The sequence below is a fragment of the Chiloscyllium punctatum genome, chromosome 7 (assembly GCF_047496795.1).
Source record: "Chiloscyllium punctatum isolate Juve2018m chromosome 7, sChiPun1.3, whole genome shotgun sequence".
Taxonomy (NCBI): domain Eukaryota; kingdom Metazoa; phylum Chordata; class Chondrichthyes; order Orectolobiformes; family Hemiscylliidae; genus Chiloscyllium; species Chiloscyllium punctatum.
In genome coordinates, this window is record NC_092745.1 from 91,694,182 (window position 1) to 91,722,006 (window position 27,825).

At 40.8% G+C, this 27,825-nt stretch overlaps 1 protein-coding gene across 7 annotated transcripts in view; it reads right to left on the bottom strand.

Moving 5' to 3' along the window:
• Nucleotides 1-27,825, bottom strand: part of LOC140479924 (terminal uridylyltransferase 4-like) — a 106,586-nt gene that overhangs the window by 69,362 nt on the left and 9,399 nt on the right. For 4 of the 7 annotated variants that reach the window (XM_072574310.1, XM_072574312.1, XM_072574309.1 and 1 more), the window contains 5 exons: nt 26,929-27,691; nt 10,784-10,947; nt 5,568-5,684; nt 4,774-4,951; nt 744-832 (listed from right to left, as the gene is read on the bottom strand). In XM_072574310.1, coding sequence (XP_072430411.1) covers nt 744-832; nt 4,774-4,951; nt 5,568-5,684; nt 10,784-10,947; nt 26,929-27,556 — 1,176 coding nt within the window. In that variant the 5' untranslated portion in view covers nt 27,557-27,691. Of the gene's footprint in view, nt 1-743; nt 833-4,773; nt 4,952-5,567; nt 5,685-10,783; nt 10,948-26,734; nt 26,756-26,928; nt 27,692-27,825 lie in introns of all 7 variants that reach the window. The other 3 variants (XM_072574313.1, XM_072574314.1, XM_072574315.1) reach the window with 3 other exon arrangements.

A 27,825-nucleotide genomic window follows, 5' to 3' on the forward strand; every position in this document is an offset into this window, starting at 1 on the left:
TGGACCGGGTTGGGGGTGAGGTTGGTTTGGGGCGAGGGGTGAGTTGGTTTGGGGCGGAGGGGGTGGGGGCTCGCGCACTGTGCGGCTGCAGTCTCCTGAACGGGAGGCAGACTTTAAAACTCTGTGCCCCAGAGGAAAGGCATTTAATCGATTAACCAAATAATCGATTATCCGAACAAAATACTGCTCGTCTATCTCGTTCGGATAATCAAGTTTCCACTGTAATGGATATGAAAGACCTTTGGAGAATGAGCCGCTTGCAGAACTCACAAAAGTCAGGAAGCAAGTTCAAGCATGTTAGGAGAAAGTGCCTTTCGTAAAGGTTCCCTTTTGAGTGAGAATGATTTGTTAGGGAAGGTTCTGATGTCAACACAGACAAAGGAGCAACAGTAGAAGTAATCAATGGATATAATTTATTTTTAAAACGATAGTTTATTTTAAATAAGGAGATGATTTCAAATATAGCCTGAAATCTAGTATGTCTAATGCTGGCACGTTTCCAGCTCTTGGGCTAACTAATGAATCTATCAGAAACAAACATGGACGAGACCCACTGTGAACGGAGGAGCAGCTCCTCAGAGATTCCATTCACTTTACAACTTTTCTGACTGGTAGACCCGTCACTGAATTTTATCAAGAATTTGAGAGGCTTCTGGCATGATTTTGTTGCCACACCCTGTATTTTGAGCCCTGATGTATGATACTTGTTGATGTGTCATAAATGTGTCAATTGTATCACTTACATGGGAAGGGAATTTTACATCAATGTTGATGTCACTAGTTTTGAAAGCAAACCTTGTAAGACAAGAACCATACAACCTCAATGAGCAATCTGTAAAACAAATAAAAGCAAAACAAATCAACAAAGATTTATCTGGACTAAACTGGGTAGGTAAACATTCGCGTTTATTAATATCCATTCTATCCCTTCACTTTCCTGAACAGTAAGCTGGCAGTTTGACTTACTTCAACTAGTTTTTGCAATTACTATACAATCTTCCTATATTATAACCAGCACTAAATTCATCTTTGCCAGCTCTGCTGAAGCCTTTTTTTCCTTGAATCCAATTAGTTTTCTAGTCTGATGACTTCCATTCCATGATTCCCAGTTTGAGGTCAATTTCAAACTCTCCTATTTCCAGTCCATCTTTCCTCTCTTTGAAATGTACTTATACTCACTGTGTTCATTCTATCCTTCCAAAAGATATGACCACACTTCCCTGAGTGCGCTTACACTGGCATTAACACTTTTGAAAGTTATCAAAGTTGTTATCATCTTTCAAATTGACTATTACCTTGAATATCTTAGTTTAAAGACTGAAATGAGCAATACATGCAGCACAAATCAATTTTGGTATGTTCAATTTTGAAGATGAGTGTTCATCAATATGTAAGCATTATTCCTCAAGATGTGAACAAGGAGCTGGTGTAGGCCATGCGGCCTCTAATGCCTGCTCTGCCATTTATTAGATTATGGCTAATCTGACTGAAATCTCAAACCTATATTCCCACCTATCCCCAATAATGTTTTATTCTCTTGCCTACAAGCCTAACTGTCCAACCTTTCCTCACAAGATAATCTGCCTATTTTATGTTTTATTTTGGTCAACCTTGTCTGAACAGCTTCCAAAGCATTCACATGGGTAATAAATCCATTAATAAGATGACTAATACAGTACACAGTACTCCTGAGAGGGTTCACTAGTGCTGTGCATAACTAAAGCATAATCTCTCTATTTATGCATTCAATTCCCCCGGTAATGTGTTAATATTCTATTAGCTTCCCTAATTACTTGCTGAACTTGCACACTAACCTTTTCTGATTCGTGCATGAGGATAGCGCCGTATCTCAGAACTCTGCAGTTTCTCACATTTAAAGAAAAACATTTGTTTTTATTTTTCCTGTTGAAATGGTCAATTTTACATCTTCCCACATTTTACTCCATTTGCCTGATCTTTACATGCTCATTTAACCTATCTATAATCCCTTGTAGCCCTATGTCCTCTTCACAACTTACTTTCCTACCTTTGTGCCATCAGTAAATATGGCAACCATACCTTCCAACCCTTCATCCAAGTCATTTATATAAATTATAAACAGTTGAAATCTCACTGAAATCTTATCACCCAGATACCCATCCCCTGTTAGCCAGCCAATCTTCTATCCATGCCAATATGCTACTCCCCACATCAGGAGTTTTTATTTTCCACAAGAGTCGTTGAGGCGCCACGTTTATCAAATGCCTTCTGCAAATCTAAGGCAGTACAACCAGCAGTTCCCCTTTATCCACAGCACATCAGTTCATCAAAAGTTCAACAGATTGGTTAAACATGATTTTCTTTTCACAATACCATGTTAACTATCAGCCTTGTGACCTTGAACTTGTGCAAGTGCCCTGTTATAGGTTTTTAATGAAAGCTTCTCATATTTTCCTATGGTAGATATTAAGATGACTAGCTTGTAGTTTTCTGCTTTCTGTTTCCTTCACTTTTTGAATAAAGGAGCTCCATTTGCAATCTTTCAATTGAAGGGAACCCTTTTCCCAAATCAAGGAAGTTTGGAATATCAACGTCAAAGCACCAACTATTCCACAAGCCACTTCTTTTTTTACTCAGTACTACCTCACTGGTGACTATAATTTTCCTGAGCTCCTCTTCTTTGCATCCCCTGGTATATTGCTGCTTCTAGAATATTACTTGTGGTGTCCATAATGGAGGATGTTGCAAAATACCTGTTCAACTCATCTGCCATTTCCTTATTTCCCATTATTAATTCTCCAGTCTCACTTTCTATAAGGGTCCAATGCCCATTTTATTAACTCTTTTCTTCCTTAAATGTTTAAAGAAACTCATGCTATTTGTTTTAATAGCTAGCTTTCTCATACTCTAATTTTTCCTCCTTATTAATTTTTGCTCATTCTTTCTGTTTCTTATATTCTGTCTTATCTTCTGCCCTACCATCTATGCTTGCACAATTATATGCTTTGTCTTTTGGTTTAAGTCTATCATTAATATTTCTAGTCAACGATGGATGATAGGTCCAGCCTTAGTATTTTTTGCGTTCTAACAAGTAAGAAAAATTCTATCTATTCTGAAATATCCCCTTAAATTTCTGCAACTGCATCTCTGCTGACCTATCCTTTAACATAATTTGCCAATTCATATTATTCAGCACTGGCTCATGCCCTCATAATTTCCCTCACATAAATTTTTAAAAATAGCTTTGGACACACTCCGCTCTCCCTCAAACTGATTCTAAAAATCATATTATGGTTGCTGCTACCCAAGGCGCTTTCAATATATGATCATTTATTAATCCTGCCTTGTAACACAATACCAGGTCTATTATATCTTACTCTCTAGTTGGCTCCAGACAATGCTGCTCTAAGAAACTATCCTGAAAACATTCTGTGAATCTCTCATCTAGGCTAACTTTCCCATCTGACATTTCCAAACTATTTGTAGATTAAAATGCCCCATGAATTATCGTCATGTCTTTCTGACAACTATCCATTATTTCTTCCTTTATGCTCTATCCTGTATGATTACCATGAGGGGCCTGTACACAAATTCCACAAGCAATTTCATAACTGTATAATTTCTCATCATTAACAGAGCACCCCTTCAACATTTCCTTGCTCCCAGTCCTTCCTGAATATCTTGTATTATTCAAGATTCAGGTTCCTGATTCATGCCATCCTGCAGCTATCCTTCTGTAACAGCTGCCAGATTGTGCTTCTTTATTTCCATTTGTGCTCTCAACTCATCTGTTTTCTTTCAAATGTTATATGCATCAGACATGAAGTTTAAAACTATCTGTACTTCCTTAGTTATGCAGCTAGTAAGAACACAACCTTCACCATGATTCAAGTGGAGACATTTTATCGTTACAGATCCCATTTTTTCCAGTGCTGGTGTCAATGCCCCATGAACCAGAACCTACTTTCCTCTCACCAGTCTTTAAACCAAGCGACCATCTCTCTAATCTGATTTGCCATATGCCAATTTGCACAATGGTCAGGGGATAATCCAGAGTTTATCATCTTTTTTGTTCCGTTTCTTAATTTGGCACTGAGCTTCTCATACTGACTGAGCATAGCTATTGCCTTTGTCAAGCCTATGTGGTTAGTACCTACACAGATGATAATAACTGGATTCTCACTCTCCCACTACAGGTTCCTCCCCAATCCTGAGATGATGTCATAAATCCTGGCACTGAGCAGACAACATAGTCATTTGGATTCTTACTCTTTGTTGCAGAGCACAGTGTCAATCCCTTTGACTATATTATCCCCATCACCAATATATTATTTCCTTCTGCCTTCAATTAAACATAAGTCCTGTACCATGGTGCCTTGGTCAGTTAGCTACTTCAACTCCAATCTCCAGCTTCATTCAGACAAGCTGAAAGAATCACAGACTTATAGGGGACAATTGCAAAGGTTGACTCATGCCCTCTGGGTGCTCTGACCTGCCATACTCACAGTCATACTTTCCTATCCTTGTAATACTAACTAAATCAGATGATCCAACCATAAGATTGCCTACTAGCACAAAGAATCTCAGCACCCTCCCTCATTCTGGATGATTCACAGTTCTTCTAGTTCAGTCTGCAGCACATAAACCTCGAGCTAAAGCTGCTCAAACTCCAAACACTTACTGCAGATGCGTTTGCACTGGAACAAACTAGCATCCAGGAATTACTACATACTGCAGCTGTGATACTTCACTGTCTATGACCAGCTGTAGAATATAACACAAAGCAATTCAAACCTGGCAAATGTTGTTGAATAATTTTCTCCATCTCATTCACAATATGCTTCCGGACTTGAAAATCCTGCTCAGAAATCCCTTCTTTCTGTGCAGCTTGTAGCACAGCAGAATTTAATGCAGCCAAATGGTCAGGAGTTGGTGGTATAAGATTACGAAGTTCATTTTCTTCTTGTTTCTCCTGGAAGCAGGGGAGAGTGGAAAAAAATCATACCAAGAAATCTAACAGCTCTATTTCTATATGGGTGGCACAGTAACTCCATGGTTAGCACTACTGCCTCACAGCTCTAGGGTTTGATTCTAGCCTTGGGTGACTGTCTGTGCTGAACTTGGACACTCTCGCTGTGTCTGCATGGGTGTCCACCATGTGCTCCATTTTCTCTTGCAGTCCAAAGACGCAGGTTAGGCGGATTGGCTATGCTAAATTGCCCCGTAGTGTCCAGGGATGTATAGGTTAGGTAAATGCTGTGTTATGGCATTAGGCTTTTGGCGGGGAGTGGGTGGGGGGAGGTGGTGAAGGAGCTGGCTGGGATGCTCTTCAGAGTCTTGGTGCAGACATGATGGCCAAATGGCCTCTTTTTGCACTGTAGTGATTCTATGATTCTATATAGCTCTATATGGAATAAAAAGATCACAATATGATCCATTGATAATTCATTGTATGTGACAGTAAAGCTGTATGCAAAGAACATAAAATGTCACCATAATAAAGCATTTGATGTGGACTTACTGCAAGATGAATAAACAATAAACATTTTAGAATAAGATGCAAATGTACATCAAATGAAAGCACTTACTGCAATATTTTTCTTATGTCGCTTTTCTTTTATATGCTTATGAGCACCCTGGATATTTTCAATATGAACTAGGCAAAGTTTGCATAGGTACTGACACGAAGGATACTCTGATGAACGCTATGAAACAAAAAGTATAACATATATTCAGTGTGACTACAAATATTACAATATAATGAATTATTAGCTCATAAAGAATATTTGACGGTGAGTATTTCTATCAGTCAAAAGATCTAAGTTATGAGAAAACCCCATACTCCTTAGTGACTATGAACTTTCAAAACAGCAATGCCTGTTCTTAGCCTCATTAGTGAGACCGTTATTATTGCATATGGATATGAACAGTGATATCACTCCAAATGTACGGTTACGAAATCCTGGAATGCACCTATCTCAACTGCATGATCATTTTTCAGCTTTGCACCTACAAATTATTATTCAGTATAACCTTCATACTCATAAAGTGAAATAGTTAAGTACAAACATGTATATTTTACTAATTTTACACTTTATAAATCACCAATATTGCAATCTATTCTAAAAATACAGATTAATACAATTTCTCAAAAAAGTGGATAAATCAGATTCAATTTTCAGATAAAATTGTAAACTAGTATTGCAATGGTTAAAATATTGCACTGCTTAACAATTTTTCTACTGGATTAAAGTATTACAAACAAAAAGCACTTAACAAATTTAATTCTAATTCCCTCAATAATCTCTTTTTATTCATGTTTTAAGAACACCGGCATTTTAGTAAATGTTCAGACCTAAAAGTTGGAAAAATAACTTGTAAAATCTAATATTATATACAATAATCAGTTAAGGGTTCATTGTATTATTCCACAAAAAGTACAGTTTCAATATTATTCATTTTTCTGTGAGAGTGTCTACAGAAATACAAAACTGATAGGAAGAAAAGGACCAGACTCTCCACCATGTCTTCCTCAAAGCTCATAATGGATGCAGCAGCAGTCAATCCAATAGCACCCTCCCATCTCCCTGTACATGATGCAACCAAGCCAAACTCAGACAGAATTTAAAATGTACTCATTTTCTTATTAACCAAACATAATAAAAGATTAATGAAGGCAACTAGATGTTTAACAGACTTCAGCACAAAACCTTTGCTGGCATTCAGTGCACTGCTGTCATTACTTAAACTGATAGGATGCGGTTCAACTTTTATCTCCATATAGGAAAAATTAAGCAGAAGGCAAGCATTTCCTCACAGGTGCTCAGAGCCATTGTCATTTACACCAAAGAATGAAGCCCTGTTTAAACTGCTTCTTTGCTAAAACTATTCAAAGCCAATCCTCATCAGTAAGAGTGTAACACATTCATACTGCTCCAAAAGAGAGGGAAGTTATGACATTGTGGTAATGTCATTGGACAATGATCCACATGGGGACATGGATTCAAATTCCATCATGCTGACTGGTAGAATGTGAATTCAATTAATCAATCTCCAATCAAAAGCTATTTGGGACCCTCTTGTGGTGCAGTGGTAGTATCCCTACCTCTGGACTGAGACACCAGGGTTCAAATCCCATTTGCCCCAGAGGTGTGTAATAATTTCTCTGAATAGGTTTATTAGAAAAAAATAGGTCAAAAGCTATTTGAGGGATGATGTGGTACAGTGGAAGTGTCCCTACCTCTGAACCAGGAGATCCAGGGTAAATAATGACATCACTCAAAATACCTCAAAAACTATTTGCAGTAATGATGGCCAAATTGACTGTCCTAAAAAAACTACCTGGTTCTCTAAAGTCCTTTAGGGAAGGAAACTTTCTGCCATTACTCAGTCTGTGACTCCAGAACCACAGTAATGTTGGTTGGCTCTTAAAGGCCCTCTGAAATGGTCAGACAAGCTATGCAAAGTAAAAACAAAGAACCACAGATGCTGGAAATCTGAAGGAAAAACAGAAATCATTGGAGAAATGTTGATTCTGGTTTCTCTCCACAGATACTGCTGAGTTTCTCCAGCAATTTCTGTTTTTGAGGCAAGTCACTCAGTTGTAACAAACCATTAAGAGGTCTAAAAGGATCAACTAGCATTGACCTAGGCATCAGAAACATTAAAGGCAAATCCAGCCTTGCAAAGTTCTCATTATTAATATCTGGAGGCTTGTGCCAAGGTTAGGAGAGCTGTCCCTCAGCCCAATTAAGCAAGTGTATTAAGGTATGATTTGGTAAGTATGATTATATCCCAGGTCCCAACATCAATATCCTAGGCATATCATTTCCCATCATCAGGACAGAATCAGCAACGATGGCAGTTACATTAAAGTCTTCAACAGTGACTCTGAACCACATGGAGTCTCATGACATCAAGACAAGCTTGGGAAAGGAAATCTCCTGATGACATATAACCTACCATCTCCTGTCCTCCTTGGCCTGGTAACTGATGAAGCTGTACTCCCTATGTTGAACATCAAATGGAAGAAGCATTGAGGGTGATGGCAAGGCCTCAGATTGTACTCTGAGGAGGCAAATTCAATGCCCATCATCAGGAATGGCTCAGCAACACCACTACTGACCATGTCTGTCAGTCCTAAAGATGGTTGCCAGGCAGGGTCTGTGCAGGTGATGAGGGAACCAAGTGGGAAGAATATACTTGACCTCATCCTCCCCGATTTAACTGCAGATGCATCTATCAATTACAACATTGCTAGAAGTAACCACCACACAATCTTTGTGGAGGCAAGTCCTGTCTTCACATGAAATATACACCCCATCATGTTGTGTGGCACTACCACCTGGGAGATTTCAAAAGATCTAGCAACTCATAACCAGATATCAATGAGGTGGTGAGGACTATCAGTAGAATCAGAATTATATTCTACCTGTAGCAATTTGTAACCTCTTGATCAGTATGTCCCCCACTGTATCATTACCATTGAGCCAGAGGATCAACCATGGTTCAATGATGAGAACAGGGGGTTATGCCAAGACCACCACCAAGTATACCTCAAAATAAGGTATCAACATGGTAAAACTACCACACAAGATTACTTCCATGACAAGCAATGGAAACAGCATACCACTGACAGCTAAAGGATCTCACAACTGATGGGCGATTCTCAATAATGGAGAAGCCAGCACATCGGTCATTTGCAACGACTTTCAGCCACAAGTGCCATGTGCACGATCCATCTCAGCCTCCTCCTGAGATCCTGAGCATCACACATGCCAGCCTTTAGCCAATTTAATTATTTCCTCATGACGAGAGGAAACACTTGAAGGCACTGAAAAAACATACAGCAATAAAACTGAAGACTTGTGCTTCAGAAGTAGTTGAACTCCTAACCAAACTAGCATCTACCTGGCAGTGGAAAATTGCCAAAGTATATCCTGTCCATAAGATATCGTACCATCAATCTACTCTTAATCATCAGTAAAGTGGTGGAAAGGATTGGCAATAGTGCAATGAAATTGCCATAACCCAGCAATTAATCAGTGACAAAGTGAGGACTGCAGATGCTGGAGATCAGAGCTGAAAATGTGTTGCTGGAAAAGCGCAGCAGGTTAGGTAGCATCCAAGGAGCAGGAGAATTGGCGTTTTGGGCATGAGCCCTTCTTCAGGAATCCTGAAGATTCCTGAAGAAGGGCTCATGCCTGAAACATCGATTCTCCTGCTCCTTGTATGCTGCCTGACCTGCTGCGCTTTTCCAGCATCACATTTTCAGCGAATTATTCAGTGACAACCTACTCATTAACAGGGGGATAGAGTTTAAGAGCCGTGAGGTTTTGCTGCAGCTCTACAAGTCTCTAGTGAGGCCACACTTGGAATATTGTGTCCATTTCTGGTTGTCCTACTGTAGGAAAGATACAGAGGCTTTGGAGAGGGTGCAAAGAAGGTTTACCAGGACGCTGCCTGGACTGGAGGGCTTGTCTTATGAAGAAAGGTTGAATAGGCTCAGACTTTTCTCTCTGCCACAACATCGTGGGCCAAAGAACCTGTTCTGTGCTGTACTTTTCTATGTTCTATGTTCTAATGCTCAATTGGGTTCTGACTGAGCCACTCGGTTCCTGCTCTTGTTACAACATTGATTCAAACATGGACAAAAGAGCAGAACCTAAGTAAGGGTGACTGTCTTTTACATAAAGCTAGTATATGACAGGGGTGGCATCAAGGAACACTTGCAAAATCAAAGTCAATGGGAATTGAGAGAAAGCTTTGCATTGGCTGGAGTCATACCTACCACAATGACATATAGTTGTGGTTTCTGGGGGTCAATCGTCTCAATCCCTGGACGTCGCTGCAGGAATTTCTCAGGGTAGTGGACTAGGCTCAATCATCCCCAGATGCTTCATCAATGACTTTGCCCCCATGATAAGGTCAGGATGTTCACTAATGATGGCATGATTTTCAGCACATAGTATGACTTTGCAGATACTGAAGCAAATGCCAGACAATGACCATACTTGACAAGAGAGAGTCTACCCCTCACCATTTCACATTCAATGGTATTACCATCACTGGGTCCCCCATTATGAACACCCTGAGGGCTACCATTGACCAGAAATTGAACTGAATAAGCCATACAAATACTGTGACTGCAAGAGTAGGTCTGATGCTGGGAATTGTGCAATGAGCTACTCCTGACTCAGCATTCAACAACTGTCTACAAACACAGTCAGAAATACAAGGGAATATTGTTTGGCTGAGTGCAGCTCCAACAATACTCAAGAAGTTTGACATCAACCAGAACAAAGCAGAATACTCCCTCTAGTGTGAATCCACCTACAAATGTTCTTGCAGTTACTCACCAAAGCTCCTTTGATAGGACCTTCCAAGCCAGTGAGCTCTACCATTCAGTGCATGGGAATACTAGCATCCACAAATTCTCCTGCAAATCCTGATTCAAAATTGTATCAACATTGCTTTGCTCTCACTGGGTCAGTATCCCGGAAATCCCTCGTTAACAACAATGTCAACGTATCTGCACCATAAGGACTGCAGCAGTTAAAATAGGTGGCTCATATCCACCTTCCACAAAAATAAAACATTACAGTTCATTAGCAATGTTACAATATTAATAATTCTTATAACAACAGTGCTACTTTAAGGGATACATTCCTATACAGTGTACGTGACAAAAATTTCCTCAAAAATGTCCACTTGTCTAAAAATAATTTTTACTTATTCTTGACTTTAAGTTAACTTTAATACTACTGCAACCTGAATTGTATTTTAAAAGCAAATCATGTCCTACTTTTTCCAGACGAGAGATATAATCCCTTTCCAGTCTTTCCTCTGCTTGTTTCAGTCCAAGCTGTTGTTCTGCTGTCATTTTAGATTCATCAATCACTGGAACACTTTCTGGATTGTTTTTCTCAAAAGGGTGTGCTTTGTTTGCATTTGTAGTGGTTGCTTTACCTGTAAATTATAAATACACAATAATAACATGATACAGTTCAACATTAAATTAAAACTATGACAAGTATGACCATTATACAGTGAATTTGACAGAAACCCATATTCCTGAAAGGTGGCAGCTTGTTGCATATTGTTGTCATTTTTTTTGTAGAATTATTATGTAGTTTGAATTCATGAGTCTATAGTGCAGAACAACTCACCAATTCAGCACTAAATTGCTTGCTCAAAGGTCACAGAAAGCTAGCTGTTGAGAAGTGCATATTATTATTTTGGCACAGTAAGATGCTCTTCTGAGGTTACAGTTGGTTTATATTGTTGAAGAAATTTAAAGATATATTTCTTGAATCAAATCACAATGTACTTTACAGTGAAGTAACTAATCATGTAGAAATAATTCTATTCCCTAGCTGTCAAATTGTTCACAAAATATAAAAAAAATTGTGAGGAACTAGTTAGTGCAGTGGATTACATATTACTCTTTCTTCTAAGACTTGGGATCAAATTGAAACTGCTATGAAATAATTTTATTCAGTCACAATCCAGGTCCTATTGGGAATAAGATTATAGAATAGAGTCACAGAGTCATACAGAATGAAACAGTCTTTTCCGTCCAACTCATCCATGCCGACCAAGATTCCCAAACTAAAGAAGTTCCATTTACCTGCATTTAGCCCATATCCTTCTAAACCTTTCCTATTCATGTACCTATTCAAATGTTGTTAAAATGTTGTAGACTGTGCCTGCATCTACCCCTTCTTTTGGAAGCTCACTGCCTAGATGAACCACCCTCTGTGTGAAAAGGTTTCCCTTCAGGTCCCTTTTAAATCTTTCTCCTGTCACCTTAAAATTATGCCCTCTAGTTTTGAACTGCCCAACCCAACGGAAAAGAACTTTGCTATTCACCTAGTCTATGTCTCTCAAGATTTAATAAACCTCTGTAAGGTCACCCCTCAACCTCCTATGATCCAGTGAAAGAAATCCCAGCTTATTTAGCTTCTCCTTATAACTCCAAACCCTTCAGTCTTGTAACATCAATTACTAAGGAAGTAATAGCAGAACATTTGGAAAATGAAACAGGAAATCGTATCTGACTAATTTATTAGAGTTTTCAAGTAAATCTCAACCACAGTGTTTAGAGGGAATCCAGTAGATGTGTTGTATTTAGAAGTCCAAAAGGTGATCGACAAGGTACCTCGCAAAAGGTTAATTCATAAAAGTCGACAGTGTTGAAGGTAGTATATTGGTATGGATAGAGAATGACCTCAGGAAACAGTGAGTAGGGACAAGGGAATCTTTTTCAGATTGGTAACTGCAACCAGTGGGATTCCATAAGGGTCAGTGCTGGGACCACAACTGTTTACAGTATATGAGTGAGGGAGTGAATATATAGTAGCCAAATTTGCAGACGACACAAAAATAAGAGAACAGGCAGGTTGTGAGATGGATATAAACAATTTACAGAGAGTTATTGATAGGCTACATAAGTGGGCAAAAAGTTGGCGAATGGGGTACAATGTTCAAAATGTCAAGTTGTTTATTTTAGAGGGAGAACAAAAGAATATAAACGGAGAGAAACAGCAGGAAACCGCAACAAAGGGACGTGGGGGTTCTTGTGCATGAAACAAGGAAAGCTTCACACACAGATGCAGCAGGTAACCAGGAAGGCTAATGGAATGCTAGCCTTTATTTCAAGGGGTTGGAGTTATAGAGATGTACAGCACGGAAACAGACCCTTCAGTTGCAATGTTAAAAGGTTAAAATTCTACAATGCCTGTTTAAAAAAAAATTGTGTCTGTGGTCACACTTTAGCTAGATGAGAGTATTGTATTATAATATCTTTGCAGCTGTGTTTTTACTGCAGAGTGTTCACAAAAAGAAGAATGCATTTTAACTGATGTTTTGTTAAGATGTCAGAGAATATTCTAATTTGAGGCTGCGCTGTTTAAGTTCTATCAATTATTTGATTTCATTGGGCTCCTGCATATTGCAATTTCAAAGGCTGTTGATCTCTACCAAAGTTGCCACTGTAATTCCAACTGTTTTATTTGAGAAGTTTCATTTGGAGAAAATATTTTAATATATTCTGCATTTGTTTCCCACAAATACTTAACATTTAAATCTGAACTGAAACTGCCTCTTCAATGGCTAAAACACAGGAAACTTTTGGTTGGTTTCTTGCTGTTCCAGATTTTGAAATTCTTTTCCTGACAACTTTCACATTAGCCAAGTATTAATTTATTAAAGGAAAATAATTTTTGAATAATCTGAATGAGGTCCCCCAAGGATTTGATTTTCGGACCATTGATTGCTGACTGAATTGTTTTAGCAGTACAATTTAAAAGTTTATGGATTGTATAAAACTTGATAATGTCATAAATAGTGAACAGAGTAACAGACTTCAAGACAACTGACAATGTTGAAATAGGCAGACACAGTTTAGTGTAGTGAAATGTGTGACTGTCTTCATACTAATATCCACCTTGGCAAGGAAGGAATGAGAGAGGAAATGCAGCTAACATCATCTCGAGAATTTCTCCATTCACAGGTAAAATACACCTTCGAACCACCACTGACCTCTCCAGAACCTGGTCCAACGGATTCAATCAGCTCCCCAGTCATGAGCACAAAAAGTGAAGAAGCTAACAACGGTGAAGAGGCGATTCATACACTTTTTGTCAGTGACCTTCCTATGGATATGAAACTACGTGAGCTTTACCTTCTCTTTCGACATTTATGGGATATAAAAGTTCACTGATCAAGCTAACATCAAAACAGCCTTTGTTACATTTGACAACAGAGCAGGAGTAGAAGGAGCAAACTATTCTGCGTTCACCTATGCTCCTGCTGCACTTCACGCTCAGATGCGCTGTATCCTCCATCTGAATCATCTCCGTAAGGATAGAAGTCTTGTTAGTTTTGTTACGTATTAACTGTCCTTATCCAAGAATTCAGATTTTTCTGTGGAGTGGTGTGGAAGGATAGACTGGATTTTGTTTTCAGGTTGGACTTTACTGAAGGATATTTTGGATAATTGGCTCATTTCTACTCGACTTGGAGGGTAGAGTGGTCACTAAGGACTGTGGATTTAATAATTATACTGGTGAACTTTTTGTGCCACATGGGAGGATCCTGTAAATTCTATCTACTGCATGGACTAGTAATTTTCATTGTTACAATCATTGCATGTTGTGGATCAATAACTTGCTTAAAAGCTGGCTGTCAGAGTCTTATGAAGGCTGGTGGTGTCATTAGGTGGTTATCATGGAATGATAAAAGGGTAGAATGTAATGTTAAAAGATTAAATTGTACTCTGGACATTAATGTAATGTTAAAGGGTTAAACTACTGTTTTTCTCCAAGAAGCTGAACATTCTGGAAGTGGGTGGGGCGACATTCTGTCTCGCAGACAAAGTCAGAGAGTCATAGAGGTGTTCAGCATGGAAACAGACCCTTTGGTCCAACCTGTCCATGCCAACCAGATATCCCAACCCAAACTAATCCCACCTGCCAGCACCCGGCACATATCCCTCCAAACCCTTCCTATTCATACACCCATCCAAATGCCTCTTAAATGTTGCAATTGTACCCGCCTTCACCATATCCTCTGGCAGCTCATTCCATACACGTACCACCCTCTGCGTGAAAAAGTTGCCCCTTAGGTTTCTTTTATATCTTTCCCCTCTCACCCTGAACCTATGCCCTCTAGTTCTGAACTCCCCAACCCCAGGGAAAAGACTTTGCCCATTTATCCTATCTATGCCCCTCAATTTTGTAAACCTCTATAAGGTCACCCCTCAGCCTCCAACACTCCAGGGAAAACAGCCCGAGCCTGTTCAGCCTCTCCCTGTAGTTCAGATACACCAAGCCTGGCAATATCCTTGTAAATCTTTTCTGAACCTTTCAGGTTTCACAACAACTTTCCAATAGGAAGGAGACCAGAATTGCACACAATATTCCAACAGTGGCCGAACCAATGCCTTGTACAGCCGCAACATGATCTCCCAACCCCTGTACTCAATACTCTGATCAATAAAGGAAAGCATATCAAATGCCTTCTTCACTATCCTATCTACCTGTGACTCCACTTTCAAGGAGCTATGAACCTGTACTTCAAGGTCTCTTTGTTCAGCAACACTCCCAAGGACCTTACCATTAAGTGTTAAGTCCTGCTAAGATTTGCTTTCCCAAAATACAGCACCTCGCATTTGTCTGAATTAAACTCCATCTGCCACGTCTCAACCCATTGGCCCATCTGGTCCAGATCCTGTTGTAATCAGAGGTAACCCTCTTCGCTGTCCACTACACCACCAATTTTGGTGTCATCTGCCAACTTACTAGCTGCACCTCTTATGCTCGCATCCAAATCATTTAGGTAAATGACAAAAAGTAGAGGGCCCAGCACTGATCCTTGTGTCACTCCACTGGTCACAGGCCTCCAATCTGAAAAACAACCTGTGACCACCACCCTCTGTCTTCTACCTTTGAGCCAGTTCTGTATCCAAAAGGCTAGTTCTCCCTGTATTCCGTGAGATCTCCCATGGGGAACCTTGTTGAACGCCTTACTGAAGTCCATTTTGATCACATCTACTGCTCTGCCCTCATCAATCTTCTTCAAAAAACTCAATTAAGTTTGTGAGACATGATTTCCCATGCAGAAAGCCATGTTGACTATCCCGAATCAGTCCTTGCCTTTCCAAATACATGTACATCCTGTCCCTAAGGATTCCCTCCAACAACTTGCCCACCACCGAGGTCAGGCTCACCGGTCTATAGTTCCCTGGCTTGTCTTTACCGCCCTTCTTAAACAATGGCACCACATTTGCCAACCTCCAGTCTTCCGGCACCTCACCTGTGACTATCGATGATACAAATATCTCAGCAAGAGGCCCAGCAATCACTTCTCTAGCTTCCCACAGAGTTCTCGGGTACACCTGATCTGATCTATCCTTTTCCATCACTATTTTAAAACGAATAGAATTATGGTCACTGCCCCCATACTGCTCCTCCACTGACACCTTAGTCATCTGCCCTGCCTAATTTCCTAAGAGTAGGTCAAGTTTTGCACCTTCTCTAGTAGGTACATCCACATACTGAATCAGAAAATTGTCTTGTACACACTTAAGAAATTCCTCTCCATCTAAACCTTTAACACTATGGCAGTCCCAGTCAATGTTTGGAAAGTTAAAAGCCCCTACCATAACCACCCTATTATTCTCACAGATAGCTGAGATAGAACATAGAACATAGAACATAGAAGAATACAGCGCAGTACAGGCCCTTCAGCCCTCGATGTTGCGCCGATCAAAGCCCACCTAACCTACACTAACCCACTATCCTCCATATACCTATCCAATGCCCGCTTAAATACCCATAAAGAGGGAGAGTCCACTACTGCTACTGGCAGGGCATTCCATGAACTTACGACTCGCTGAGTGAAGAACCTACCCCTAACATCAGTCCTATATCTACCCCCCCTTAATTTAAAGCTATGCCCCCTTGTAATAGCTGACTCCATACGTGGAAAAAGGTTCTCACTGTCAACCCGATCTAACCCCCTAATCATCTTGTACACCTCTATCAAATCACCCCTAAACCTTCTTTTCTCCAATGAAAACAACCCCAAGTGCCTCAGCCTTTCCTCATAGGATTTTCCTACCATACCAGGCAACATCCTGGTAAACTTCCTCTGCACCCGTTCCAGTGCCTCCACATCCTTCCTATAGTATGGCGACCAAAACTGCACACAATATTCCAGATGCGGCCGCACCAGAGTCTTATACAACTGCAGCATAACCTCAGGACTCCGGAACTCAATTCCTCTACCAATAAAAGCCAGTACGCCATATGCCTTCTTCACTGCACTATTTACCTGGGTGGCAACTTTCAGAGATCTGTGTACATGGACACCAAGATCCCTCTGCTCTTCCACACTACCAAGTAGTCTACCATTAGCCCAGTAATCCATCTTTTTATTACTCTTACCAAAGTGAATCACTTCACACTTAGCTACATTGAACTCCATTTGCCACCTTTCTGCCCAGCTCTGCAGCTTCTCTATATCCCGCTGTAACCTGCCATATCCTTCCTCACTGTCTACAACTCCTCCGACTTTCGTATCATCCGCAAACTTGCTCACCCAACCTTCTAACCCTTCCTCCAGGTCATTTATAAAAATGACAAACAGCAATGGTCCCAAAACAGATCCTTGCGGAACACCGCTAGTGACGGCACTCCAAGATGAACCTTTGCCATCAACTACTACCCTCTGTCTTCTTCCAGAGAGCCAATTCCTAATCCAAACCTCCAACTCACCCTCAATGCCATATCTCTGTATTTTCTGCAGTAGCCTACCATGGGGGACCTTATCAAACGCCTTACTAAAATCCATATATACCACATCTACCGCTTTCCCCTCATCTACCTCCTTAGTCACCTTCTCAAAGAATTCAATAAGGTTTGTGAGGCACGACCTGCCCTTCACAAAACCATGCTGACTATCCTTGATCACATCATTCTTATCCAGATGTGCATAAATCCTATCCCTTACAATTCTCTCTAAGACTTTGCCCACAACAGAAGTGAGACTCACTGGCCTATAGTTACTAGGATTATCCCTACTCCCCTTCTTGAACAAGGGAACCACGTTTGCTAGCCTCCAGTCCTCTGGCACTACTCCTGTCGACAAAGAGGACACAAAAATCAAGGCCAATGGCTCTGCAATCTCCTCCCTTGCTTCCCAGAGAATCCTAGGATAAATGCCATCAGGCCCAGGGGACTTATCTATTTTCACCCTTGCCAGAATTTCCAACACCTCTTCTCTACATATCTCAAAGCCATCCATTCTACTTATTCGTGCCTCAGTATTTATATCGACAACAATGTCCTGTTCCTGAGTGAATACTGACGAAAAGTATTCATTCAGCGCCTCCCCAATCTCTTCAGCCTCCACACGCAACTTCCCATTACTATCCTTGATTGGACCTATTCCTTCCCTAGTCATTCTTTTATTCCTAACATACCTATAGAAAGCCTTAGGGTTTTCCCTAATCCTACCAACTAAGGACCTTTCATGTCCCCTCCTTGCTGCTCTTAGCTCTCTCTTCAGGTCCTTCCGGGCTACCTTATAACTCTCAATTGCCCCTATTGAACCTTCACGCCTCATCTTTACAAAGGCCGCCCTCTTCCATTTAACCAGGGATTCCAACTCCTTATTAAACCACGGCTCCCTCACACGACCCTTTCCTCCCTGCCTGATAGGTACGCACTTATCAAGGACACTCAATAGTTGCTCCTTGAACAAGTTCCACATATCAATTACAAGTTTGTTTCTCAATTTCCCTCTGACTATTGGGGGGGGTCTATAATACAATCCGAATAAGGTGATCATCCCTTTCTTATTTCTCAGTTCCACCCAAGTAACTTCCCTGGATGTATTTCTGGGAATATCCTCCCTCAGCACAGCTGTAATGCTATCTCTTATCAAAAAGGCCACTCCCCCTCCTCTCTTGCCTCCCTTTCTATCCTTCCTGTAGCATTTATATTCTGGAACATTAAGTTGCTAGACCTGCCCATCCCTGAGCCATGTTTCCTTAATTGCTATGATATCCCAGTCCCATGTTGCTAACAATGCCCTGAGCTCATCTGCCTTCCCTGTTAGGCCCCTTGCATTGAAATAAATGCAGTTTAATTTATTAGTCCTAACTTGTCCCTGCCTGCCCTGACGGTTTGACTCACTTCTGTTCTCAGCTGTACCTGTCTCAGATCGATCTCTTTCCTCACTATCTCCCTGGGACCCACCCCCCATCTTACTAGTTTAAATCCTCCGAAGCAGTTCTAGCAAATTTCCCTGCCAGTATATTAGTCCCCTTCCCATTTAGGTGCAATCCGTCCTTCTTGTACAGGTCACTACTACCCCAAAAGAGATTCCAATGATCAAAAAATGTGAATCCTTCTCCCATACACCAGCTCCTCAGCCATGTATTCGTATGCTCTATCCTCCTAATCCTGCCCTCACTAGCTCGTACCACTAGGAGTAATCCAGATATTACTACCCTTGAGGACCTCATTTTTAAATTTCTGCCTAACTCTCTGTAATCTCCCTTCAGAATCTCAATCTTTTCCCTTCCAATGTCGTTGGTTCCAATGTGGACAATGACCTCCTGTTGGCCCCCTTTCCCCGTGAGAACATTCTGCACCCTCTGAGACATCCTTGATCCTAGCACCAGGGAAACAACATACCATTCTGCTTTTTCTCTGCTGGCCACAGAAACGTCTGTCTGTACCTCTGACTACAGAATCCCCTGACACAATTGATCTCTTGGAAGCCGACGTACCCCTTATTGCATGAGAGCCAGTCTCAATACCAGAAACTTGGTTGTTCGTGCTACGTTCCCCTGAGAATCCATCACCCCTGACATTTTCCAAAACAGCATACCTGTTTGAAATGGATATATTCACAAAAGACTCCTGCACTCGCTGCCTACCTCTCTTACCCTTCCTGGAGTTAACCCATCTATGTGACTGTATCTGAGACTTTCCCCCCTTCCTATAACTGCCATCCATCACATACTGTTGCTGTTGCAAATTCCTCATCGCTTCTATCTGTCTCTCCAACCGATCCACTCGATCTGATAAGATTTGCATCCAACAGCATTTATGGCAGATATAATCCGCAGTAACCCTTAAACTCTCTTTAAGCTCCCACATCTGACAAGAAGTACATATCACTGCAAAGGCCATTTTTGCTCCTTCACAATCTACAAACCCAGAAAATAACACCGTCTTATTCCTCTACAAACACTGCCCCAGGTTACATTAATAGCTATGGCTTATATTTTAAGTTTAATCAAGAGACTTATCTCCAAAAGACATACAATCAAGAAAGAATCCACGATACTCACTACTGCAGCCTTTCTCTTGGACAGCCTTAAAACAACAATTAACTTATCTGCTTCTGTGCTGTGAACTTCTCCGAGAATGACCTCAACCTACCATTGTACCTGAGATAACATGTGGTTTGCTGGCAGGGGGGGGGGGGGGGGGGGGGGGCAGAGTACTTATGAGCATTACCAACTGACCTGTATAAAGGCAATGTGTTTTCTTTGTTTGGGGCCTCTTTTCACTTGACTTCACATGCCTGCAAGGATGGTTAAAGGGGGTCACCTAGCTTGTACAGGCTTTAATAAACTTTAACTGTTTGCAGAAGTCGGTGTGTGCGAATTGCATCTCGTTTGTGAAACCTTGGGAAAAGAACCTGTCACAGTCTAATTCATCCATGCTGACCAGATATCCTAATCTAGTCCCATTTGCCAGCACTTGGCCCTTATCCCTCTAAACCCTTCCTATTCACATACCCATCCAGATGCCTTTTAACTGTCATAATTGTACCAGTCTCTCCCACTTCCTCTTGCAGCCCATTCCATACGCATGTCACCCTCTCTGTGAAAAAGTTGCCCCATAGGTCAGTTTTTAATTTTTCTCCTTTCATCCAGAAACCCCCACCTCAGGGAAAAGACCTTGTTCAATTACCCTCTCCAAATCTTTCTGCAATGGTACAAGATGCTGGTGAGACCATATCTAGAGTACTGTAAATGGTTTTGGTCCCATTATTTAAGGAACAAAACAACTTTAATTTGGTTCAAATGAGCCATCTCACTCAGAGGAAAGGAGAAAAGAAACTGTCACTCAGCACTTAACCCTGTCACATATGGTTTTACTTGATGAATGCTCAATACTAAGAATGAATGCTGAAATGCCTCTCATCTCTGGTCCTAACAATCCTACCTCTACCATCCTTTTAGGCAGTGATACCCACAATCCTCTGGGTGAAAAGATTTTCCCTCTAAACCACCTACTTCTCAGCTTAAAACGGTGTCCTCTGATTATTGACCCCTCTACTAAGAGGAAATATCTTTCCTTCTCATCTTGCCTATACCTCTCAGAACTTCGTACACCTCAATCAGACTTCTCTCCTCTAAGGAAAACAACTCCAGCCTATCTAATTTCTCTTCATAGCCAAATTGTTCAATTCCAGGCAACATCCTGGTGAAAGAAAAACTGAAAGAACTGAGATGTGGGAAATCAGAACACAAATAGAACATGCTGGAAAAACTCAGGAAGTTTGGCAGCATCTGTGGACAGAAATCAGAGTCAACATTTCAGGTCCAGTGACCCTTCTTCAGTACATCCCAGTGAATCTCTTCTGCATCCTCTCTACTGCGATTATGTCCTTCCTATAGTGTGACAATCACACTGTACAGTATCTCAGTTGTGGCCTAACTAACATTATACCTAACTGCATCATAACCAACTTGCTCTTATATTTAATGCCTTGACTAATAAATGCAAGTATTTAATTTGCCTTTGTAACCACCTATCTGTTTGACCTGGTACCTTCAAGGATCTATGGACATACATACTAAGGTTCCTCCAATCCTCTACACTTTCTAGGGTCCCACCATTCAACAGACATTTCCTTGGCTTGTCTGTCCTCCAAAAGGCATCGCTTCCCACATTTCAGGATTAAATTCCACTTACGTCTGTTCAGCCCATCAGACCAGCCTTTACAATATACAGTAGACCAAGGCTTTTATCCTCACTATCCACAATACCACCAATGTTTGTGTCATCTACAAACTGATCATAAATCTTATATTCATGCCTAGATCATTAATGTACAAAACAAACAGCAAGGGACCCAGCACTGAACCATATAATATGCATCTGGACACTGGCTTCTAGTCACAAATTTATAATTTAGTCATTATTCTCTGCTTCCTGCCACTCAGCCAATTTTGGATTTAATTTGCCAGATTGCCCTGCAACCCATGGGTTTTTATACTGTTAATCAGTCTGCCATACAAGACTTGTCAGAAGGTCACCAATGGCTAAATGAAGTTCATCTGGACTACATCAACCACACTAACCTCATCCTACACACCTAGTTAACTTGTTTAAAAATTCAAGATATGCTGAATATCCTTGATTAATCCTTGCCTCTCCACATGGAGATTAATCTGCCCCTCAGAATTTTTTTCAGTACTTTCTCTACCACAATTATTAGACTCACTGGTTTGTAGTTTCCTTGCTTATCCCAACCACCCTTCTTGAATAATGGTACCACATTAGCTGTCCTCCAATCCTTTGACACGTCTCCTGTGTCCAGAGAGGATTTGAAAATTTATATCATAGCCCCTGCAATCTAATCCCTTACCTCCCACAGCAGCCTGGAATACATCTCAACTGGTCCCTGAAATCTACAGGTCGTTCTGCAAAAAACGCACGTTTTGTCAACGCAAATTAGTTGTGATGTGATTGACGAATTGGGGACACTATTTCTAAAGTGCAAACTTTTAAAGCATGTGTTGGCTATAACACAATTACAGTGCCAACACTTTAAATGCTGTTTCTAAAGCACAATTTTTCTATAATATGGGGTTGCACATGAACGCAACCATTGCGTTTTATAGAAGAATTGACTATACTTGCTAAAGCCACTGATATCTCCTCTCTCCTAATTCATTCAAATATAACACACTGATCTTCCCTAATTTTACACCTACATTATCAAAGAATACAGGTGCAAAGTGACCATTTAAAATCTCAGCTATGTTTTCCAGTTCCAACAAAGATTGCCACTTTGGTTCTTAAAGGACCCTGCTCTTTCCCAGATTATTCTCTATACTTTTAAAATACCTTAGGATTTCCCATAATATTATTCACTAGTGTTTTCTCATGTCCCCCCTTCACTGTCCGAATTTCATTTTGATGAATTTGGGTACTGCTGATGCTGGAGATTAGAGTCAAGGTTAGAGTGGTGCTGGAAAAGCACAGCAGGTCAGGCAGCATCTGAGGAGCAGGAAAATTGATGTTTCGGGCACCTGCCACAGTGTCAAGGGTTAGATGGAGAGGAATTTGTTAAGTGTGCACAAGAAAATTTTCTGATTCAGTGTGTGCATGTAACTACTAGAGAAGGTGCAAAACTTGACCTATTCTTGGGAAATAAGACAGGGCAGGTAACTGCGGTGTTAGTGAGGGAGCACTTTGGGGCCAGCGACCATAATTCTATTAGTATTAAAATAGTGATGGAAAAGGATAGACCAGATCTAAAATTTGAAGCTCTATATTGGAGGAAGGCCAATTTTGAAGATATTAGGCAAGAACTTTAAAAAGCTGATTGGGCGCAGATGCTCACGGATAGGGACGGCTGGAAAATGGGAAGCCTTCAGAAATGAGATAACAAGAATCCAGAGAAAGTATATTCCTGTTGGGGTGAAAGGAAAGGCTGGTAGGTATAGGGAATGCTGGATGACTAACGAAATTGAGGTTTTGGTTAAGAAAACTTAGAAAGCATGTGTCAGGTATAGACAGGATAGATCGAGTGAATCCTTAGAAGAGTATAAAGGCAGTAGGAGGATTCTTAAGAGAGAAATCAGGAGGGCAAAAAGGAGACGTGAGGTAGCTTTGAAAAATAGGGTTAAGGAGAATCCAAAGGGTTTTTACAAATATATTAAGGACAAAAGAGTAACTAGGGAGAGAATAGGGCCCCTCAAAGATCAGCAAGGCAGCCTTTGTGTGGAGCCACGGAAAATGGGGGAGATACTAAATGAGTATTTTGCATCAGTATTCACTGTGGAAAAGGACATGGAAGATATAGTATGTAGGGAAATAGATGGTGACATCTTGAAAAATGTCCAGATTACAGAGGAGGAATTGTTGGATCTCTTGAAATGCATAAAAGTGGATAAATCTCCAGGACCTGATCAGGTGTACCCTAGAACTTTGTGGGAAGCTAGGGAAGTGATTGCTGGGCCTCTTACTGAGATATTTGTATCATCGATAGTCTCATAGGTGAGGTGCCGGAAGATTGGAGGTTGGCTAATGTAGTGCCATGTTTAAGAAAGGTAGTTAGGACAAGCCAGGCAACTACAGACCAGTGAGCCTGACCTCGGTGGTGGGCAAGTTGTTGGAGGGAATCCTGAGGGACAGGATGTACATGTATTTGGAAAGGCAAGGACTGATTAGGGATAGTCAATATGGCTTTGTGCGTGGGAAATCATTTCTCACAAACTTGATTGAGTTTTCTGAAGAAGTAACAAAGAGGACTGATGAGGACACAACGATGGACGTGATCTATATGGACTTCAGTAAGGCATTCAACAAGGTTCCCCATGGGAGACTGGTTAGCAAGGTTAGATCTCATGGAATACAGGGGGATCTAGCAATTTGAATACAGAACTGGCTCGAAGGTAGAAGACTGAGGATGGTGGTGGAGGGTTGTTTTTCAGACTGGAGGCCTGTGACCAGTGGAATTCCACAAGGATCAGTGCTGGCTCCACTACTTTTCGTCATTTATATAAATGGTTTGGGTGTGAGCATAAAAGGTATAGTTAGTAATTTGCAGGTGACACTAAAATTAAAGATGTAGTTGACAGCGAAGAAGGTTACCTCAGATTACAATGGGATCTTGACCAGATGGGCCAATGGGCTGAGAAGTGGCAGATGGAGTTTAATTTATATAAATGCGAGGTGCTGCATTTTGGGAAAGCAAATCTTAGCAGGACTTATGCACTTAATGGTAGGTTCGAGGGAGTGTTGCTGAACAAAGAGACCTTGGAGAGCAGGTTCATAGCTCCTTGAAAGTGGAGTCACCAGGTAGATAGGATAGTGAAGAAGGCGTTTGGTATGCTTTCCTTTTCTGATCAGAGTATTGAGTACAGGAATTGAGAGGTCTTGTTGTGGCTGTGCAGGACATTGGTTAGGCCACTGTTGGAATGTTGTGTGCAATTCTGGTCTCCTTCCTATCGGAAAGATGCTGTGAAACTTGAAAGGGTTCAGAAAAGATTTACAAGGATGTTGCCAGGGTTGGAGGATTTGAGCTGTAGGGAGAGGTTGAATAGGTTAGGACTATTTTCCCTGGTGCATCGGAGGCTATGGGGTGACCTTATAGAGCTTTACTAAATTATGAGGGGCATGAATAGGATAAATAGACAAAGTCTTTTCCCTGGGGTGGGAGAGTCCAGAACTAGAGGGCATAGGTTAGGGTGAGGGGAAAGATATAAAAGAGACCTAAGGGGCAACTTTTTCACGCAGAGGATGGTAATTGTATGGAATGAGGTGCCAGAGGAAGTGGTGGAGGCTGGTACAATTGCAACATTTAAAAGGCATCTGGATGGGTATGTGAATAGGAAGGTTTGGAGGGATAAGGGCCAGGTGCTGGAAGGTGGGACTAGATTGGTTTCGCATATCTGGTCAGCATGGACAAGTTGGACCAAAAGCTCTGTTTTTGTGCTGTACTCTATGACTCTAAAAGCCCTTCATCAGGAAATGCCCTTCGTGATGAAGGGCTTTTGCCGAAACTTTGATTTTCCTGCTCTTTGGGTGCTGCCTGACCTGCTGTGCTTTTCCAGCACCACCTTAATCTTAATTTCTCTTTGAAGCAGCCCCCTTTCTATACTCTTCTTGGGCAGTGCTGTTTGGAGCATTTGGTATCTTTCTTTTCTTCCCTGAACCGAACCTGTCCATTCCTTGACATGGAGGAGAAAGTGAGGACTGCAGATGCTGGAGATCAGAGCTGAAAATGTGTTGCTGGAAAAGCGCAGCAGGTCAGGCAGCATCCAAGGAGCAGGAGAATCGACGTTTCGGGCATCAGCCCTACTTTCGGGATGATGCCCGAAACGTCGATTCTCCTGTTCCTTGGATGCATTCCTTGACATCCACAGTTCTTGGAAACTGCTGATCCTACTGTTCACCTTTATGGGAACAACTTGTCGCTGCATTCCCAGTTTTACCCTTCTGATTATCTCCCAAAGCTCTGATGTGGATTTCCTGCAAGTAGTTGCTCCCAGTCCACTTTGGCCAGATTCTATCTCATCTTACGAAAAATTGGAGTAAAGGGACTGTAGGATTTAGAGCCAATGACTGTAAAGGCACAATAATATAGTTCCGAGTCAGGATGAAGTGCGGCTTGCAGCAGAACATGCACGTGATGGCATTCCCATGCATCTGCTGCCCTTGCCCTTCTAGATGATACAGGTCATGAGTTTGTTGAAGTAAGGTTGGTGAGTTGCTGCAGTGTATCTAGTAGATGGTGCACACCGCTGTCAATGTGCTCTGTCAGGTCTATTGGTATATAGCTACAATAAGTGATTGGACATTCTTCTCTTTCTGCTGAAATTTGTGTTCAATGTGATTGATACGTTTGCTCAAGAATGGAATACTCTGTTACTTTGGGCACCTAATGTCAGCAAAAAGCATTCCTAAGTCTGGAACAGAGCATTTTGAAGTAGAGTAAAGCTTCCTCAACTTTGTCTTAACAGTCTATCTTTTTCTGAAGCTCAAAGGAACACCTGATTTCTATTTTCCATGAAAGCCTTTCTTGTGACCTCTTCTCTCAAATTTGCCACTCTTGTGGTAAACGAAGGGCTCACAACCATTAGAAATTCGGTTCAGACAGCTTATATAGGATACTTGCAGTCCGAGACAAAATCTTTTGCACCTTTCAATCTTTTAAGAATTCAAACCCATGTCTAAGAAGTGAAAGGACAGAGGGGTAACTAATGCATTTTTCAGTTTCCAAATCTGAACAGGACTCTGAAAAAAAAGGAAGAGATTTCGAATTTCTAGCATCCACAGTATTTTGCTTAGCTCTGAAAGGTACTCTGATTATTGAACTCAGTCTAAGGAACAGATGATTGCATATTAATATCAAATATATAACCACTATTTATAAGCAATAATGCAAGTGAGTGATTAGATCATTTGCCCAGTGAATGAAGTATTTCACTTACATATTTGTATCGTATATGTACCTGCAGAAACAAAATGTCACAGAAAACTATTGTGATTTCAGAAGAATTGTAACTGGAATATTTTCATAATAGACAGTTTAAGTTTCATTTATGAAATGCCTTCAATCATGGTCTAAATTTGTAAATAATTACATGTTTTGATTGAAATATAATCCTGTAATAATCCACCTTACCAAAAACCTCTGGATTTTTTTCCACTTCTTTAACATCCTGCACGTTCTTCCCAGTCTTACTGTGGTTATCACTATTTGTAGGCACAGAAGACTTGCTTGGTTGTGCTGCAGGCACCAATTTCATCGGTTCCTTTGGTTTCACAGGTAAACAATCTTTTTCATTCACAGCCTTTGTGCCACTGCTAGTATGAGAGTTTGCAAATTTCCCAAGAACTTGCTGCTGTGTCTTAACTTGCTTGTGTTTTATTTTCTCAACTGAGATTATTCCACTCGATGCCCGGCTTCCTTGGCTGTGACCTTGATCGCGTATATTCCGTGCTCCTGAATTCCTTGAGCTAGCTATACAGTTTAACATGTCTTGCTTGCTATTCCTGCCCAATTTCACATCTGCAGTTTTTTCACTGTTCTTTCTTTCTATTAGTTCTTCATTCCATTTTGATTTTTTGTTGTTCCAGTTTGAAACAGCTTTGCTACTGTCTCGAGAGGTTCCCTCAATTAGACTTTTCGAAGCTTTTTGTTCAATGTCATTCTGTACAGTAACTTTCAAGTCCTTACCTTCTCCACAGACACGGCGAGGTGATTTCCCAGGTTTATGCACTTCATCTTTAATGTTTTTAGCTTCTTCCATTGTTCTAGTATTCTTTCTTTGTCAACAGCCAACCTGCTCTCCTCTTTCTTAAAATCAAAATCTTTTCATCAGTCACTTAATTACTTATTAATGCAGTTCAACAACACAGGGGAACAAACAGCTTTTGTTGAATTCCTGTTAAAAACGTAAGCAATACTGATTAAGGATTATTGTAATTACAGATGCTTGCATAGATGCACTCTTAACCTAATCAATCCAGTCAGAAAACAATGAATTACACTGGCAATAAGGATTGATCAATTGTATTT